The 21,190-nt window shown below is 33.2% G+C and overlaps 1 protein-coding gene across 1 annotated transcript; it reads left to right on the top strand.

Annotated features, from left to right (window-relative positions):
• Positions 1 to 1,413: 1,413 nt before the first annotated feature.
• LOC108457714 (plant UBX domain-containing protein 2-like) lies at positions 1,414 to 5,328 on the top strand. The gene is made up of 4 exons (XM_017756799.2): positions 1,414 to 1,778; positions 1,897 to 2,840; positions 3,718 to 3,996; positions 4,917 to 5,328. Exons 2-4 carry the CDS (start codon positions 1,929 to 1,931, stop codon positions 5,154 to 5,156), a joined length of 1,431 nt encoding a protein of 476 aa, XP_017612288.1. The 5' UTR covers positions 1,414 to 1,778; positions 1,897 to 1,928; the 3' UTR covers positions 5,157 to 5,328.
• The last annotated feature ends 15,862 nt before the right edge of the window (positions 5,329 to 21,190 follow it).

The following is a 21,190-nucleotide window of genomic DNA, read 5'->3' as shown; positions in this document are numbered from 1 at the left end:
TCTTAAAATTTTTTAAATTTCCGACATTAAAGACATTAATTAGGTACCAATTTTTGGGCGTTACAAGGGTGCTAATCCTTCCTCGTACGTAACTGACTCCCTAACCCGTTCTTTTATTTCGTGGACCAAAACTAATTATTTTAAAACAAAATGTTTTAAAGGTGATCCAATCACACCTAAAAAGATTGGTGGCGACTCCCGTTTTCGTTTTTTAAAATCGATTCCTATTTTTCAAAACTCGATTTGAAAATGGTTTCGACAATGTTTGATTTTATTTTTTTCTTGAGGAATATACTCGATACTCTAGTGACTTAGGAGTTTCAATAGTAAATAAATTCTTCTTACCAAGTCTGAGTTGGAACCGACTTGAACTCTTTAAAATAATTTTAGCTTTAACTCAAAAGTAATATATAACATAAATATTTTTAAAAATATTTCTTTTCAATATAAATGAGTTAAATAATAATATTAAAATTAATTTTAAATATTGTTGTAGACATTTGCGGTTATCAAATTCCTAACATCAATTTATTTTATGGATCCAGGAATATATATATATATATATATATATATATATATATATATATATTAGTTTTTACCAATGTAAGAATCTACACAACATAAAATATCAGTAATTATAAAATAATGTTGCACTGCTAGCCAACAAATGGTTGCTTGATACATCTGTATCGAGATAACAATATGTCCAAATCTAAATTTTTGATAAAAAATTAACCTATCGATTGAACCAGTAAACGAGTTGAATAAATTTGAAAAAAAATAAAAAAAGAAAATCTTGCAACAAGTGGGTCATTTATTCAAAATTTGAAGATTTGAAGATTACATGTCATGATCAAGACTAAAAAGAAGCTTGGGTAAATTGCCTTCCCCTTGTGTTAGTGTGACCCCCAAAGCAACAACATTCTAGATTAAAGTTGCAATAGCCATACCTAAATAATTGCAGAAGAATATGAAGCAATTGGGTTAAAGCTTTGGCCATAGATCATTACTTATGAAGTTTGGAGGAATCACAAACAGAGATGCAGTATGGGATTAATTTGAAAAATGGAGGCATCTCCATTTCTTCTTCTTCTCTTCTTTTTTTTCTCTTCTTAAACCCTAAATTGGTACTAATATGGCTGTTAAATTGGTGGTAACCGGCCAACTGGAAGATTTTTTGACACCAAGTACACCGTCATGTACCATGTCACTTTGCCGTTAAAAAGGGCAAAAAGAACTATTTTGTCACTTTTCCAAAGCTGAGTGACTGAAATGAAATTAATATGACTATTTTGTCAACTATCCCAAAGTTGAGTAGTTGTTAGTGTAATTTACCTTAATAAAAATATAAAAAAAAATTGATTTAATTAAATTTCAATTTAAACGGATTATAAGTCACTTTTCTGAAGAAGACTGTAGGTGATGTTGGTTAGATATGAAAGTAAGTATTCCTGGAGGAAAAGGAAAAGAAGAATGTGTTTGTAAAATTGGTTTTGCATATTTCCCCCCCTTAAAGACAAAAACATATTTTGTTTGTTGAATTTGAAGGTGGTAGGGAGATGAGTAGAGCAGCGTAAGCAGTTAAAAGGGCAGCCAAGCTAATACATAAACACCTCTACCCTGGTTCAGTCATAACTCTTCTTATTAAATTAAGTAGAGACTTGATACGCGGTTGAATAGCGTGAGAAGAGACGGACTATTATTCCTTTACGACCGCCATTAACATCCATCTATCTTAGCCATTAAGATCTCTCTAATTCCAATTTTCTTCTTCCCAGGTAAACATTCTCCTTTCTTCTGTATATCTCTCCCCCCTTTTTCTATTTTCTGCTATGTTTTTTATGCCAACCTTCATTCTTGATTCCTGATCTTATATTATTATTATCGTTAATTCAGTTTGGAGTGAGAATAGTACCTAGAAACCAATCATGAGTGAGATGAAAGATAAATTGAAGGGCTTCATGAAGAAAGTCAACACCCAGTTCTCTTCTTCTTCTTCTTCTTCTTCTGGTAAATTCAAGGGCCAAGGTCGAGTCTTGGGTTCCTCTTCTTCTTCTGGACCTGTTAACCCCATCCTTACCCGTCCCTCTCCTACTCCCAACCCTGCCCCTTCTTCCTCCTCATCCAATTCTAAGCCCGTTTTGCCTTCTAAACCACCGGTTTCTGATCAAAACAAGCCCAGTTCCAACTCTAATCCTGAACCAAATCACAAAACGGGAAGTGGGTTTGATCCCTACGACTCATTCATCACTTCTAGTAAGGTATCCAAAAATGGTTTCACTATAAATGTATTCGAGTGTCCGATTTGTGGCGCTTCTTATCGGTCTGAGGAGGAGGTGTCTATACATGTTGAAACTTGTGTCAACAATACCAATTCATTGGATAGAAAAGGAACTGATGATGAATCTGGATCCAATGAGACCGCTTTGGAAGAGTCAAGAGGTGAAGTAGAGGTTCGTGTTAGTTCATTCCTTTCAGGGAAACCAGCAGAAGGCTCGATTGAGGTAGTTCTCAAGTTGTTGAGGAATATAGTTAAGGAACCTGGGAATGTCAAGTTTAGGAAGCTTCGAATGAGTAATCCGAAGATAAGGGAGGCAATTGGTGAGGTAGCAGGAGGGGTTGAGCTGTTGGAATTTGTTGGATTTGAATTGAAGGAGGAAGGAGGGGAAATGTGGGCAGTCATGGATGTTCCTAAAGAGGAGCAGATTAGTGTGATCAGTAAGGCAATAATGTTGTTGGAACCAGGAAACATGGAAAAATTTAAGAAGAGTGAAAATATTTCCCCTGCAGCTCCACCTGAGAAAGAGGAAACTGTTGAGTCAAAGAAGATAGACAGAAAGGTAAATGAACTGTTTGCTGATGTTTCTACAATTTCATCAAATCCACCTGTTCATTTTGGTATCTAGTTTTAAATCTTAACTAGGATAAACTTATGATCTGTAACTGACTCTTTAAGTGGTGCAACTGACTGCTGCTATATATAAGGTTATATGTGTGTATCAAAATAATAATTGTTGTCCTAGTGGATTATTATCATGTCCATTGCCAGGAGTAAAAACAACACAAGCTGATCTAGGATGATACTATGGCTTTAGGGTGTAATATATAAGATTTTAGTTTATACGGTGCAAGTGTATATATGATTAGATGCAAGATTTTAGTTTATTTATAATGGACCTAGTGGATCACTGTACTGTGTTCATACAGACTGGTAATATTGGGTTGTTGAAATGAATATGGTTAAATAATCGGTCAGTGTGGCCCTTCTGCAGAAGGCCTTCTGTTGAAATGATAAAAATAGCTATCCTGATGGTAACTTGTTTGATAAAGTTTCTAGAAATGTTTTGCATAAATCACACTGCTGTTCTATATTTATGAGATCCCTGTCCTGCTACATTTCTAAAATATTATTAAAAAGAGTGAAAGATGCTTTTTGTTTATGGAAAAGTTCAACTTGCTTTCTGTTTGATCGTTTCATTTTTGCAATTGTGCGTGTTATTTTACTCATTCTTTCTCCTTTTATCTGCTAGAACATTGATATTTAGTGATCATGCACAATTTTTATACTGTTGCGTGAGTAAAATATGTGATTAATCATGATATTAGATGTTCTTTATCACCTATCTCTCATTCTTCTTAATACATAAAATTCATTCATTTACATTTTATTAAGTCTTGTAGAATATATCCTAACTCAGAACATGAATGTTGTTGTAGATCCGGGTGTTCTTCTCTGTACCTGAGAGTGTGGCAGCAAAAATTGAGCTACCGGATTCTTTCTATAACCTATCAAGTGAAGAGTTGAAGAGAGAAGCGGAGATGAGAAAGAAAAAGATTGCAGACTCCCAGCTTTTAATCCCTAAGTCTTACAAGGAAAAGCAAGCGAAAGCAGCCAGGAGAAAGTATAGAAGAACAATTATTCGCATCCAGTTTCCTGATGGAGTGGTGCTTCAAGGTGAATTCGCTCCTTGGGAACCAACTAGTGCTCTCTACGAGGTTAGTCCACTTTGTCTAGCTGTTTGTGTTATTCCCTATTTGTTACGCTAATATAGTTAAAAATTCATTCCTTTTATATATTTAAACAATTTTTGAAGCCTTGTTTCATATTTGATATCTTTATCTACGGGTATATTGAAGGTCAGCTATGGTTACGATCATAAGTCTTAATTTCACACTGACATCATCTCTCTAACAGGATACTTTTGTTAGTATTTAACAGAGAAGGTTAGTTGCACTTTGGTTACAACAGTGGAAAATTTCACATGTACCCTATGTCTTATCCATATGATGTCTATTTTGGTTTGCATTTAGCAAAAGTGCTTCGAGGTTTTTAGCACATATCCCGGATCCTAAAATGATGAATAGTCAGTGTTGTCATTGAATGCTAACCTTGATGTCCTCCTGCAAAATTTAACATGGTTACCATTGCTTTGGAGATTGTGGTTTTTGGTCTTATCCCTCACTTATTTCAGGGGTTGTGATTTTCCTTGGAATCTTATACATGTGTATATGCGCTTTTACATTTTTTTTTTAAAATCTTTTATGCATGTGATAATTCCTGATCTTTGCATAGTTTTGAATCTTGAAAAAAGAACCTCTTTACTCTTAAGCTTAAACATATATTAGCTTGTTTAGAGAATTAAACATATATTAGCTTGTTTAGAGAATTAAGTTCTTTATATCCCAAGATAGAGAACTCAAAAAAGATTGTTTATGTTAGGAATGAGGCTAAGAAGGAAAAAGAAATATTATACATGGGAGCATGAGAATAATAACAAAGTAGATTAGCTTACAATGAATTTAGTCAAAACTAAATGTGAAGACCCGTCAGTAGGGAGGGAGCAAGATGGTTTTTCATAAATGCTGGCTTCATCCCATTCCAAGGTGAAATGATTTGTGCTGTTTGTGATGTTCAGTTTGTGAGCTCAGCACTGAAAGAACCGTGCTTGGAGTTCGAGCTGTTAGATCCGGTAATTGTTAAACGACGAGTGATCCCATCATTTCCTGCAGCAGGGGAGAAAGGCAGGACGCTGGAGGATGAAGATTTGGTTCCCTCGGCACTTATTAAGTTCAAGCCTGTTGAAACTGATTCTGTCGTCTTCACTGGCCTTTCTAATGAGCTCCTGGAAATCAGTGAGCCCCTTGTAACTAATTGACTAAAACCCTTCATCTCTATTATTGGGAAAATACACCCAACCAATTATTATATGCTTCGATTTTTAAAGCTGTGTGGATTCTTAGTGTGACATAGCCTGAATTTTCTCCCCTTTGTAAATCATCAAAATATTGTTGATTGGTTGTGTTTCAATAATAAATTCATTTCCAATATTCTAAGCCTTTGTAAATATATGAATTTAAAATATATTTTATTTTAATATATAATATTGTTTCTCCTTTATATAGCCATAATATATATTATAACTGAGGGAGGAAATCGGCTTGCTTGTGATTGAATTCAAGTTCTCATACTTAAAGTACAATATTCTAATTTTGTTTTATTGTATTTGAATTCAATATCTAACTTTTTCAAGTTCAAATTAGTTTGGGCTCAGGCTTTTTCAAGTTCGGGTTCTTTCAAACTCGAACCATTTTGAGCTCAGATTTTTTTTTGAATTTGGACTTGGATCGAGCTGAGTGTGCTCTCATAGATTCAAAAAATTTTGAAATTTATAAGTTATAAATATTTTAATTTTGAATAAAATAATTCATTTTACTTTCGTACAATGACGACGTAACTCAAATTCACCTTATAAAAGTATAAATTATATATAAAAATAAATTATTTTACATATATTAATTAAAATGCTTATTGTAAGTAAAATTATTTTATGAAATGATATAAATTAACGAAAATATCTTTTATTGTTTATTATTATATTATTTTGACAATTGAGTAACTTGTTATTTTTCTTATTAAATTTGGGGTTAAGTCACATTTTGGGTTTTGAACTTGGCAACTCTTTACACTAGGATTTGAACTTTTTTTTGTCTCATTTAGGTCCAAACTTAGTAATTGTTTTCACATTAGAGCTTGATCTTTCTTTTTTTAAAATTAAAGTTGGTCCTTGAAAACTTTAAAGTTTAAGCCGCAACGTGGAAACAATTGCAAACTTCAAGGCCTAACGCAGACAAAAAAACGTTCAGGCCCTAATGGGAAAAAGTTGTCAAGTTCAAGCCTCAATATGAGAATGATTGCTAAGTTCAGGACTTAATTTGAACCAAGAAAAAGGTCAAGCCCTAGTACGAGAAAAGAACAGTTATTTAACCCTTAAATTTATAAACATAATGCTCAAATATACTATACTAAGTCCAAACCAAAATAGCATACTCATTATTACCTAAACTCAAAATAAACTAATTATAGTCTAACTTTTAAGTTCCAAATAAATAAATAAAAATTAAACAAGATACTCAAATACAATTTGAAAAATTAAAGCCCAATTCAAAATTTAATTTAAAAATAATATTTAATTAAGATATTAAATTTTAGTAATATCCTATGTATTATTAGTTATAATTATTAACTTGTATTTTAATATACTAAATTACACATAACCATTGTTGTTATATCTTTTATTATAATCTAAATATAATAATAGTTATTATATTAATACTTATAAGATATATTATTTCATTATATAATATTACATCACATACTATAATAATAGAGTAATATATAATATATTAATTATTATCAATTATTATTATTATTATTATTATCTTGGTTAAAATATGTTCTAAGTCCCTATAATTTTCATATATTATGTAATGTTGTATTGTATCATATAGTATATAATATATTAATAGTTTATATATATATATATGCATCAATGATTAAATATTATAATATTATGTAATACCATATCTTTTATTCTATTCAATAATATAATAGTAGTACATTATATATTAATTATTATCATATGTTGTTTTTATTATTATATTGGATGAAATATGCTTTAAGTTCTTATTCTTTTCGTACATTTGAAAGTTAAACCACCTACTATGTTATATAATGTTATTTCATATTATATAATATATTAATAATTTATATATATGCATCGATGATTAAACATTATAATATCATATAATATTATATCTTTTATTATAATCTATATTATAATAATAGTTATATATGTATTAATATTTTAGTAATATTAATAGTTTATATATGTGTATCAATTACTAAACATTATAATCTTATGTAATATCGTATCTTTTATTATAACCTATTGTATAATAATAGTTATATATTATAGTAGTACATTATATATTACATATTATTATATATTATCTATTATTGTTTATTATTATACTAGTTGAAATATACTCTAAGTCCCTGTAACACCCCGTTTGCCTATTTGATCGGCGAACGACGACATTATCGGAAAGTAGAGAACATTTCGCAATGGAAAAATCATAGATTTAGTAGTTAAAGCAATCAATAAGGTTTTAATAAATCAATCTTAAAAATAATGTTTAGTAGAGTAGTGTTTTGAAAACGAAATAAGAAAAAGATAAGGGTGTACGTTTTTGGGATTTAAAGTATTAAGGCATAAATTAAGGGAAGATAAGAATGAGTCGTAATTCACATAATATAAAAGTTAGTAAATTGGAAAAGGGCCAACATTCATTAAATACAGACAGTTGCATAAAAGAAGTTCAAATTCTCTTTTATAGAGTTCCATTTCAAGAGACTTTAACTACAGGCCACCCCAACTTGATATACATGTTACAACAAAACGATGAAAGGCTTACAAAAGAGCCCATTGGTTGGTTGGGTCCCTTCAAAAGCCCACATTCACAACAAATCCTGAAATGGTAAGGGAAAAACTAGGTAAGTTCATAACGAACTTAGTGAGTTCCAAAGATAAACAATAAACATTTGGATAAGGTTTTCAAGAAGTGAAATTTAGTTAGACTTTTACCACACTTAGTAATACCAATAATTTACACACAGATACGCCAATATAGTTGTGTACGATCTGTCGTCGGATTCATATTGTAACACTTCTCACTCGTCTTCATTTCCAGATTAGGGTTACGTGATGCTACTGTAACACCCTTAACTCGTGTCCATTGTCGAATTAGGGTTACGAGGTATTACCAATAAAACACAACATTTAACTAACATTTCACAACTCAATAAACATTCATTCACATACACAATGTCCCTTAAATAGACCTGCGAGACCTTAAAACATGCTTAAAAGAGGTTCGGGACTAAACCGATCACATATAAAAATTCCCAAAAACTTAGATAATTTTCATACATTCAGGGGCCACATGCTCGTGTGAACAAGTCATGTGCCTCCCACGGCCACCAGACACGTACGTGTCACAAGCCGCATAAAAATAGAGCATACATACTGATTTGCACCACACGGTCGGAGACACGCTCATGTGCCTTGGCCGTGGGAAATCTGGAGGGGTTACTGACTTGGGTCACATGGCCAACCACACGCCCGTGTGTCTAACCCGTGTGCCCTTCGAAATGGCCACACACGTCCGTGTGCTAGGCCATTTTCCATTTAAGGGGTATACTGGCTTATGTCACACGGCTAGTCACACGCCCGTGTGTGAGCCCGTGTGTCACACACGGCCAGTAGACACGCCCGTGTTTCTAGGCTATGTCAAACTTCTAGGGTATACTGACTTACTTTGAAGGGTTACCCCAAGGGACACACAGCCGTGTACCAAGGCGATGTGTCACACACAGTCGAGCCACACGCCCGTGTGCTCAGCCGTGTGGAGTGAAAATAGGCTTGGTTTAAGCCACATTTCTCACCCTCCTCATGCCTTCCTAAAAAAAGACATTTCATGCCATTTCAATACATATATAAGCAACCAAAACATGCTATTCCAAACACATATTGTGCTACGTATAACCATTCTTTCTACTACTCAATTTCCATGATTAATAACATACCAAAATAATATGCCACAATCATCAAACTCACATAACTTCCAAACGCATTTTCTCATCATTTTAACAACTATTTCATGCCCCAAAACATACCATTTAAACATCACAACATCCATGACACACAAGCTAAAACATAAGGTCATTTACAAACATCATAATTCACTTACCAAACTCATAATATAAACTAACCAAAATGGCCAAATACATACCAACATTTACCTCATTAGCCTATACATGATATATACCAAGATGACACTAGCCTATACATGATATATACCATATATACAAAGCCTCAAAAGTACCAACAAGATGATCGATAGTGTGATGACGTTTCACGACAATTTTCGAGTTCGAGTTAGCTTCGATTATCTATAAAACAGTGAAAAATAAACACAGTAAGCTTTGAAAGCTTAGTAAGCCATATACAAATAAATCATCTCATGAATCAATATCATTTCCATCAATTAAGCAAGATATGAATAAGCAAATCTAAATATACATTCAAGTTCACAAACTTTTTTTTCATGATACACATATTCAATATCATAATTGAATTCATCAAATACTTCCCTTTTCAATACTCGTATGAATCTCGTACGTACCTAAGTCACTTAACCCATTCACACATCTTTCTCAACTTGACTTTTCCCGTTGAACCGTTTGAAATCGTTAAGGATACTCGGCAATTACATATAGCTCGTACAATGCCATATCCCAGATATGGTCTTACATTTTATCACATATCGATGCCACTGTCCTAGACAGGGTCTTACACGTAATCGATTAACGATGCCAATGTCCTAGACATGGTCTTACATGTAATCACAATACAATGCCAATGTCCTAGACATGGTCTTACATGTAATCACATCTCAGTAACCTAATGTCATGACATTCGTATCCTATACTATTCCTAAGGTTCGTACGGGACTTTCAAATGTCGTAACTCTGTCGATTCTTGCTCGTATTTACTCATTCAACATTTATAGCAATTCAATGACCATTAAACATGTATAATTCAATTTAAAGACATTTATTTGCATCTGAACTTACCTCGTTCGTAGAAACAACGAAACTAGCCGATTAATCGAGTACTTTGTTCTTGCTTCGATCTAAGCTTGATTTCTTTCATTCTTGATCTATATATATTCAAAATTAATCTCTTTAATCACCAAATCAATCAATTTCATCTACAAACACATATTTAAGCCAATTTTCACTTTGGCCCTAAACTTTCACATTTCTTATAATTTAGTCCTTATTTCATAAAATTACAAATTTATGAAATTTAAAGACAACCCATGCTAGCCGAATTTTGTATAGCTTCATAGTAGCCCATATTTTCATTTATTTCACGCTTTTAACCACAAAATTTCACATTTTCTCAATTTAATCCCTAATTGACATTTTCATCAAAAATCACTTTACAAAACTTAGATATCTATCACTCTCATAATTCATCATCAAGCATCCAAAAACACATGAATTCATCAATGCCAACTTTCAAAATCATCAACACTTTCAAAAATTAAAGCATGGGCTAGCTAGAACACGAAGCAACGATCTTAAAAACATAGAAATCATCAAAAACCGAGCAAAACACATACCTAATTGCATAAATTTGTCTTAGCCAAATGGAAAAACCTATTTTCTCTTCTTGTTATTCAATATTCGGTGCATGGAGATGGAAAATAAGATTTTAATTCACTTTGTTTTATTAATATTAACATAATTATCAATTACCAATTTTAACCTTTAATAATAAACATATAAATCACTTAATATAAGGCCATTTATGTCCATCTCCATTATCAATGGTTTAATAACAACATAAGAACCTTTAATTTAATAAACCATAGCAAATAGACACTCTTAACTTATAGCATGCTACTTTTGCATTTTAAGCGATTTAGTCCTTTTATCAAATTATGCATCCAAACGATAAAATTATTTTACGAAATTTTCACACATACATATTCACATGCTATAAACATAAAATATAATATTAAATAATTTTACGATCTCAGATTTGTGGTTCCGAAACCACTGTTCTGATTTAGCTAAAACTGAGCTGTTACAACTCTCCCCCATAGGGATTTTTGTTCCTAAAAACCTTACCAGTAAATAGGTTTGGATATTGCTTTCTCATAGCATCCTCGAGTTCCCACGTATCTTCTTCTACCCTGTGTCGATATCATAATACTTTTACTAACGCAATTATCTTATTTCTTAGCTCTTTGATCTCACGAGCTAAAATTTGAATTGGTTCTTCACTGTACGACAAATCTAATTAAATTTCAACCTCAGTCGGGGAAATGACATGTGAAGGATCGGATCGGTATCGTCGAAGCATCGATACATGAAACACATTATCAATCCTTTCTAACTCAGTCAGCAATGCTAGTCGATAAGCCACTGACCTAATTCGCTTAGTAATATCATACGGTCCCATAAACCTCGAGCTCAATTTCCCTTTCCAACCAAATCATAATATCTTTTTCTATGGTGACACTTTCAGAAACACTTTATCCTCGATCTGAAACTCAATATCTTTTCGTTTCAAATCCGCGTAAGATTTCTGTCGATCCGATGCTGCTTTTAAACTATCGCGAATTACTTTCACTTTTTCTTCTGTCGCTTTAATTAGATCAACCCCGTCAATCTTATTCTTACTAAGCTCTGTCCAATACAATGGAGTTCGACACTTCCGACTGCATAAAGCTTCATACAGTGCCATTTTAATACTCGATTGAAAATTGTTGTTATACGTGAATTCAATCAACGACAAATACTTTTCCCACGTACCTTTGAACTCAAGTATGCAACATCTCAACATATCATCAAGTATTTGTATAACCCGTTCGGATTGACCATCCGTCTGTAAGGAAACACGGTACTGAAATGTAACTTTGTAACTAGTGCGCCTTGTAGTTTCTTCCAAAACCGCGATGTAAACCTCGGATCTCTATCTGAAACAATAGAAATAGGTACCCCGTGTAATCGAACAACCTCTAAAATGTACAACTTAGCAAGCTTGTCAAGCGAATAATCCGTACACACTGGAATGAAATGAGCTGATTTTATCAATCGGTCAACAACAACTCGGATTGCATCTTTCTTTCTCAAAGATAGGGCAATCCTCACTTTATCCCATTTTCACTCGGGAATCATAATCGGTTGCAATAAACCAGACGGCACCTAATGCTCATCTTTAACTTGCTAACAAATCAAACATTTAAAAACGAACTCTGAGATGTCATGTTTCATACCAGGCCACCAATAGAACTGTTTGAAATCATTATACATTTTCGTGCTTCTCAGATGAACAGATAAACGACTACTATGTGCTTCGTTCAAAATCATTTGAATCAACTATGAATTTCTCGGAACACATATTCGACCTCTGAATCTTAAACAATCAGAAACATCAACTTGATATTTTGAATCAAGGTTCGAATCACATTGAGCTCGTTTTGCTAGCATTTCATTATCGAATTTTTGAGCTTCGCAAACCTGTTGTAAAAACAACAGTCTCGCTTTCAACTCGGCTACAATCAAACCATCATCAAACAGAGCCAACTGAGTATTCATTGCACGAAGAACAAACAAAGATTTCTAGCTTAATGCATCAGCAACAAAGTTTGCTTTTCCCGGATAGTAGTCAATCACTAGCTCGTAATCTTTTAGCAATTCTAGCCATCTCCGCTGTCATAAATTTAAATTATTTGAGTTATCAAATATTTCAAACTTTTGTGATCTGAATAAATATGACATTTCACACTGAACAGATAATGGCGGCAAATCTTCAACGCAAACACAATGGCTGCTAAACTCTAAATCGTGAGTCGGGTAATTCTTTTCATGCAGTTTCAACTGTCTCGAGGCATAAGTTATGACTTTGGCTTCCTGCATCAAAACGTAGCCCAGACCATTCAACAATGCATCACTATAAACCACAAATTCTTTATCCGATTCCGGCTGTACCAATACTGGAGTTTCAGTCAAAAGAGCTTTCAGCTGATCAAAACTTTTCTGACATTTCTCAGACCATTCAAACTTTACATCTTTCTGAAGCAATCTCGTTAACGGAGTCATAATCATCAAAAAGCTTTTCACAAATCTATAATAACTCGCAAGTCCTAGGAAGCTATGGACTTCGGATACATTTCTGGGAGGCTTCCAATCTATAATCGCAGATATCTTACTCGGATTGACTCAAATGCCTAATGCTGATACAATATATGCCCTAGAAAACCAACCTCACGCAACCAGAATTCACATTTACTGAACTTTGCATATAACTGCTTATCACGCAGAGTCTGCAATACAATTTTTAAATGCTCGGCATGCTCAGTTTCATCTCGTGAATATATCAATATGTCGTCAATAAATACAACAACAAATTGATCTAAGTACGGTTTAAAAATTCGGTTCATTAAATCCATAAAAATGGCAGGTGAATTCGTTAATCCAAAAGGCATAACTAAGAATTCATAATGACCATACCTTGCTCTAAATACAGTCTTTGGCACATCAAAGTCTCTAACTCGTAACTGGTAATAACCCGATCTCAAATATATTTTCGAAAACACTGTAACCCCTTTCAATTGATCAAACAAATCATCTATTCTAGGCAGATGATATTTGTTCTTGATCGTCACTTTGTTGAGCTGTCTGTAGTCTATACACATTCTCATCGTGCCATCTTTCTTTTTCAAAAATAATATAGGAGCACCCCAGGGCGAGAAACTCGGTCTTGTAAAACCTCTATCTGTCAGTTCTTGCAACTGAGCTTTCAATTTTTTTTAACTTTGTCGGTGCCATTCTGTATGAAGCTATCGATGTCAGCGTTGTTCCTGGCATTAACTCAATACCAAACTCAACCTTTCTGATTGATGGTAAACCCGGTAACTCTTCAGGAAACACATTCGGATATTCACACACAATTGGTACTGATTCGATCTTCTTTTAGTCACTTTCATATCAAGCACATAAGCAAAATAAGTTTTGCAACCTTTTCTCACATATTTTTAAGCTAACATCGATGAAATCACTGTTGGTAAACTATTCAAATCATCTGACCCAATCCGGATAATCTCATTATTCTGACATCTCAAATCAATCATCTTTCGTTTGCAATTCACAATAGCATCATGCAATGTTAGCCAATCCATACCCAGAATTATATTAAATTCATTAAATTGAAACAATATCAGATCAGCCGGAAAACAGAAATCCTGGATCATCAATGGACAGTTTTTGCACACTTTATCAACTAGAGTGTACTTTCCTAAGGCGTTCAATACTCTAATCACAAATTCAGCAGACTCTACAGGCAAAGTCTTACTGGATATTAAATTTACACACACATATATATGAATGAGTTGATCTTGGATCTATCAATGCAATAACTTTAGTATCATAAAGAGTGAAAGTACCGGTGATAACCTCTGGAGATGACGCTTCTTCGCGAGCGCGAATAGCGTAGGCTCGTGCAGGTGCTCTGGCTTCAAACCTCACTGTAGAATCTTTATTCGTTCTCTGGCTACCACTCACATTACTAGCATTATTGGCCGGTCTACCTCTAGCTGCAGTGTTACTCGGCCTCGTATTTTATACTGTATCTTGTTCAACCAACTCAGAACAATTACGAATGAAAAGATCTAATGATCCACATTTAAAACAAGCCCGATCATTTGATCTACAATCATCTAAATGTCCCAAAGATGCATTATAACGATTAAACGAGTCTCAAAATTTCTTCGATGAAGACTGATACGGCTCACTCATTGATCTTTTGCTTGAATCTCTAGCTTTTGAGTCTGGCTTTCTCTTTTCTTTGCTAAAATCCTTGGCTTTACAACCTTTTAAACTAAAACAACCAATTCTTTAAATTCAAGTATCCCGACTAACAGTTTTATATCTTCATTCAACCCGTCAATAAATTGTTTACACATGATTTACTCAGTAGACACATATTCTCGAGCATATTTGCTTAAACGTATGAATTCTCTTTCATATTCTATCACCATCATCTGACCTTATTTCAACTCTAGAAACTCTTTATGTTTTTTATCGAGAAATCTTTGACTTATGTACTTCTTTCAGAATTCAAATTGAAAAACTCTTAGGTGTCTGGTTCCCTCGGAACTACAGATATCAACGTTTTCCACCAATGGTAGGCTTTATCTCTCAGCAAAGATACAACACATTTGATACATTCATCTGGAGTACAGGACAATTCATCAAATTTTCTGGTCATGTTCTCGAGCCATAATTTAGCTCTCTAAGCATCATTATCAACTATAGCCTCGAAACTCCTCAGCCCTGTGTTTTTAAATCTTATCTACTGGTGACTTACTTAATCGAATCAAATCTATCACTTGTGGCACAAGTGGGATTTGTTGAGGAACAGGTGGGGGTGGAGGTTGTTGAGCAGCTGGATTCATTCGAATGAATTCCGTGAACCACTCACTCATCATTTGGAAGAAGGCTTGCTTAGCTTCTCCCTCTTGACTACTTGAAATCGGCCAAAAATCAGCCAACATTGCCCCTTGAGTGGGAGCGGGCGCATTACTGTCAACATCGTCAGCTAAAGTTCGATCGGGATCTATTTACTATATGAAAACACATTTTAAGCTGTCAGGAATCATCACACTATCACAATTTATATATATGGCATGTATAGCTAGACTCTCACACGCTATGTTAGTCCTAGAATCGACTAAACTGTAGCTCTGAAACCAATAAATGTAACACTCCTAACCCGTGTCCATCACCGGACGAGACCTATTTAAGGGACACTGTGTATGTGAATGAATGTTAATTGATAATGAATGTTTATTGAGTTGTGAAATGTTAGTTAAATATTGGGTTTGATCAGTAATACCTCGTAACCCTAATTTGGTGATGGACACGGGTTAGGGGTGTTACAGCTACAATAAATAACAGAACAGAATCATGCTATATCAATTCAAATTTCTCTAAACAATCTTTAATCGTCAATCATAAAGTCAAAAATAGGTTATTCATAAAATATCAAGGTTAAATTGAGCTTACAAAAGCTCTAAAAATAATTCAGAACAAAATATGGACTAATTTGAAACATTTCAAAAAATATGGCAAAAATGAAAAACAGGAATAACAGGACCATATGGCCAGGTCGTGTGTCAGGCTGCGGTCGTGTGGGACTATTGCTAAAATATCGGATTTGGAAAATGCAGTGGAAAATAAATTTAGTGAAAAACCAGAGTTTTAAATTTTTTTTCACAAACAAGAACTTGGTTGTCATATTTAAAGTAATAAACACTTAATCGAAATTGCACATTTTCGATTCCTCTAAGATGAACACTTCGACCGAGTAGTCTTCTCCGCTATCTTCAAACTCACGTCTGCCAAGTGTGAGCTTATTTGGATTAAGAAAATGTTTCACCAAAATTATCAGTGGGATAATTTCGCAATTTCTCTAAACTTTTAGTTAAAGTTATAAAAAAAAAATCTAACTTTCTCTTTAATTCAAGTTTATGTAATGACTCAAAGTTCTCTTTATATAGAGAGAATTTAGAGAGTTCAACTATGATTAAACTTACTCATTTTAATATTAAATTAATAAAATACTATTAAGATAGGTATTAAATTAAATTAAATATTAAATCTATTAAAATAATATTATTTTTGAAATAGTTAATTTGAAATCAAATTCTCTAATAGAGTCCCAGTAGATGTGTAATTCTTCCACTACTTAACCATCGAAGACCCACCACCGCCAAAAATATTTTGGGCACCAGAATGCCACCTTCGCAACTGTCGACACCTCGAGCTGGTTCAGTTTCCACTGATTCGGTCTGAGCTAGTGACGGCCCATTTGATTCGATCCAGCCGCTGGTTGGACTGTCAACCCGATTTCACATGCTAGGCCCAGTTCAATCAGTTTTTAGGCTTTGGTTCGATCAGTTTTGGGCTCTTGAGCCCAATTTACGATCTTAGATCCAATTTTTAAGTTTAATTAACCATTGGGCCAATTGTCTAACTTAAAAATTAATTTCTAAAAATATCATATTAATTTTTAATTAATTTGATTAATTTAATTTTACTTGATCAAAATTAATTTCACCAAAAATCACTTAGATTTTCTAGATTAATTTTTCAAGAAATTTCTTTAATCAAATTCTCTAGTTGAACAAGTCTTACGACCACTCAATTTAATTCCATATCAAATAAATTGACTCAATTAAATTATTTCCAAAGTTGTTGAACAGTTCGGTTGAACTTTTGTAGAACTAGTGGAAGGACTAATCGAACATATACAATTAGGCTCTAGTAATTGCAATTATGTCCAAAAGCATCATTCAGATAATTTGCAATTACTCAATCATTGAACTAGTCCACAAGAAGTATCGTGATTGAAAATTCCTTATTGCATACACTTTACGAAAGTAATTCATCAAACTGCTTTGCCCAATGACCTCGTCATGTGCGTGTTACCCTCATATGACATCCTTGATTCCTTTAAGTTAAATCCGTTCAATCAATACAATCTTATTTTATCTCATTGTCGCTATTGTGTCTTCTTAATGATTAATATAATCACTATCAACAAATGACTCTGATACATTGCTCGTTTAAGAACAAGCAACCCATGGCCACGTTCCATATTTATCAATTCACACATGCCAATGGGAGGATATCGTTAACTCTATAATTGAGTTATGAATTCCACTATTTCTAGTAAAGTAATGCCATACACAAGTCATGTACCCGACATACTGGCTATCAGCTTGATCATCTTTAGAGCGTAAGCTTCCACTTATATCAAAGCACATAAGTTACATACGCATGGTCAGTGACTAACTCAAGATTTAGGTAAATCACACCATGAATGTCACAAGTGAATTAATTCACAAAAAGATTCAAAATTAATTCATCTTAGGTATAGTTCAATGTATCATTCTGCCAATGAATACATCTATGTCTCTACCCGTGGAGTCAACTGCTCCAATAATCAAGACTAGCTATCTGCTCAATTAAAATTGTAGACGACATAATAATCATTATCAGTATTTGAATCAAATGCTCACTTTGGTTCTTTTACAGTATTATAAACTCTTTAGATTATCTAGTGAAGTAAGTTGTCTTTCTCGCAATGTAAATGTTTTTACAATGCCACTTATCTTTAGTTGGAACTTAGACATTCAATGAGTTAATATTTGCTTATCACAGTTTCATTATGCATGAAAAATATGAAATACAAAAATACAAAAGGCATAACAGTGAAATGTGAAATTTATTTATTCATCGTTCAAATACATAGAAAACAAATACATGTTTACTACAATATGGGCACATTTCCCAACAACTGTAACACACAGTCGTGCCCCAAACCGTGTTACAAACTAATGCCGCATAAAACAAGGTCACATGACCGTGTCAATAGATTGTGTAAGTAATTGTGGTTGTGTAAACCTAATTGTAAAACTTTGCAAACATTCACATGGCCGAGTAGCAGGTCTTTTGAGAGATTGTGCCCGTGTGTACTCAAAGCTAACCTGATTATACAGAGCACACGATCGTGTCACTTGCCGTGTGTGACACACGGTCGTGTGTTAGACCTTGTATAGCATTATAGACCACCTAAAGAATAGCATTGTAAACTCTAAAATATATAGATATTTCAGTACTCTTTTATGTATATTTTATGCTAATTCCGAGTAAATAAATAACACTTTTTGTGGTTTTTCACTAAATTTCATGATATTTTATAATCTCCATAGGAATGTGCTAAGTTTGTAAAATTTATGTTAAACACATGTTATTTTTTTTTTTAGGGGGGGTAAATGGGCTAAGGGAAATGATGGCATGATTTTGGTTGTATTTGAGTCTTAAACAGGTACAAGTTGGAAGATCCAAGATGTAGTCACGTGGGCTTCAAGAAGACTTCATTCCAGATTTAATTACATCGAGGCCCAGTATTGTTTAATTGGAGGCCCAAAATCGTTCCAATTACACACTTTTCCACAAAATAAAAAAGACAGCATTCACTATTAAAATTAGCAGTCTATAACTGACCACTCATTTCCAAAAATAGCATATTTGACCCCAATCTCCATCAAATAAAAATAAAAAACCATTCCTCTTAGTTCAAGCCTCAAACTATCTACTTATCTGTTAAAAATAGCAATCAAACCCCCCTTTTACTATTCAATAGTCCATCATACAATGAGGAAAATAAGCTAACTTCCTTGCAAAAATTGGCAAGTCACCACCCACTCTTCCTCATATCAAGAGACGATAATAAATGGAGAGAGAATCAATGATTCCCTTGCTAGACATAACAAGGGATGTTGGGACTTAGAAGGTTATAAAAGGAGGATTCATTTCATTCATCAAAACACACCATTGAGCACCCAGTTCTATACTAGTTTTTAGAGAAAAATCTCTTGAGTGTTCTTGTCTTTCTCTTGGTTTGTTAAACTCTTGTTTGCAACATAATAAGGCAATTCATTTGCCAAAAAATATAGCAGTCAGAGAGAGAAACTTGAGAGTATTTTGATGATTTAATGTAAATACAAGGAGGAGAGCCATCATGGGAAGCCTCAAGGAGCAGTCGCAGATAACCCACTGCAGTTCAAACGTTTTCTCTTCTTATTGTGAATTGGCCTTGGATAACCCCTTCGACTACTTTTCTTCCTTTTCTATTTATTATTAATTAATTGTTTTCTATGTTAAAAGACAAGTTTGCATCTCATCTTTATGCTTTCAATTTAATATTACATGAATTAATTTTGTTTATTCAAAATAGGTATGAATCATGATTTGAGTTAATTGGTTTTTGTATTGTGAAGATTTTTTGCAAATGGTTATTTCATTTGTTTAGGTTTAATTCATGTTAATACTTGTAAATGTATGACCAACATTTGTAGGCTAATGAATTAACTATTTAATCTAAGAAGAGGTAACAATTAATACACAAAAAACCTAAATGGCGTATATCATGTCAATATTGAAAGATGATTGTTGTATGTATAAATGTGTAAACGCCTGAAAGGGTGATTTCTAGGTTAGTTTTGGCGTAAACATACGCGAAATAACTTAAGGACATAATAGGACGTCAAGAGAAGCCTATGCCTTAATTTTCATATTGCTATAACCCTTCGTAATATTCCTTGTATGATTGATTACCAATGAACTCTTGTTAAGTGAAATATTTGTTCTAGTCTATTCATATTATGTTTTATTAAATCTTTTGTTTAATCTTTCTGTTGTGATTATTTTTCTACACGGTATGTTGTTTTATTTTGTGGGCATTTGAAATTTGACTACATCATTAACATTATTTTCAAATGTCATAAACAATATTTTTCTTTACTTATTTTCTACCAAATTGTTTTATAATTAACTTTGCAATTAATTCACACAATAGTCCCTATGAAGACGATAACTCTTTACTTACTACTTATTACTTGTACGACCGTGTACACTTGCACGTAATCACACAACACAAGCACAAACCAACCTTACCAAAATGACTTATAGTACAATCAATATCCAATGTAAAAATTATCCCAAAACTTGATCATTTCATGATATATCATAGCATAAACTCTTTCCTAAACATACAACCAATATATCCTCATTGTCACAAACATAACATTAGACTCAAGTCATTACAATTCAAACCAAAGACCTTAACCATTTCCCACACTCTATTTCATATTCATACCAACATCTAAACTTTTCCATTACTATTAACCTTCTAAATACCAAACTTGGCATCAAACCATTTATCACATAACAAGTTACCACATAAAATTTTATACAAGCATAACCATACCAAAACACATTCATCCACTTATACAAGTTTAAACATCCTATGTACATGCCACAAAGAACCAAACTTGAAACATCAAAAGTAGTAACATAGGTAAGTATTTAAAATCTACAGGAAATTAGTAACATGGGTAAGTGTTTAAAATACTTAGTAAGCTCATACAATATAAACAATTACTTACCTCAATTACTTATCACACATTCAATTCATTATGCAAAAAAAGCATCCCTATCAAGATACAATGCAACAACATCAAATACATAAGGCTTTGAGCTCAAACCATACAAATAACCTCAATTTTCCATATTTCTATCATAATCCAACTTATACCTTATATCCAAATCATATACATTACACTTCCAACATCCAATGGCATATCATCACATTTTTATTCACAATATTAACCAATGAAATTTCATAAAAGAACTTCGTACATAGAT

This window comes from Gossypium arboreum, chromosome 3 (assembly GCF_025698485.1).
Source record: "Gossypium arboreum isolate Shixiya-1 chromosome 3, ASM2569848v2, whole genome shotgun sequence".
Lineage (NCBI taxonomy): Eukaryota > Viridiplantae > Streptophyta > Magnoliopsida > Malvales > Malvaceae > Gossypium > Gossypium arboreum.
The sequence above is the reverse complement of the archived record's forward strand: the minus strand, read 5'-3'. Positions and strand labels throughout refer to the sequence as shown.

What these genes read in the sequence shown, in the direction of transcription:
- LOC108457714 (XM_017756799.2), top strand. Translation starts at nt 1,929, where the DNA reads ATGAGTGAGATGAAAGATAAATTGAAGGGCTTCATGAAGAAAGTCAAC. An exon ending in CAAAGAAGATAGACAGAAAG is followed by an intron (nt 2,841 to 3,717) that starts GTAAATGAACTG and finishes ATGTTGTTGTAG; the next exon opens with ATCCGGGTGTTCTTCTCTGT. An exon ending in CAACTAGTGCTCTCTACGAG is followed by an intron (nt 3,997 to 4,916) that starts GTTAGTCCACTT and finishes TGTGATGTTCAG; the next exon opens with TTTGTGAGCTCAGCACTGAA.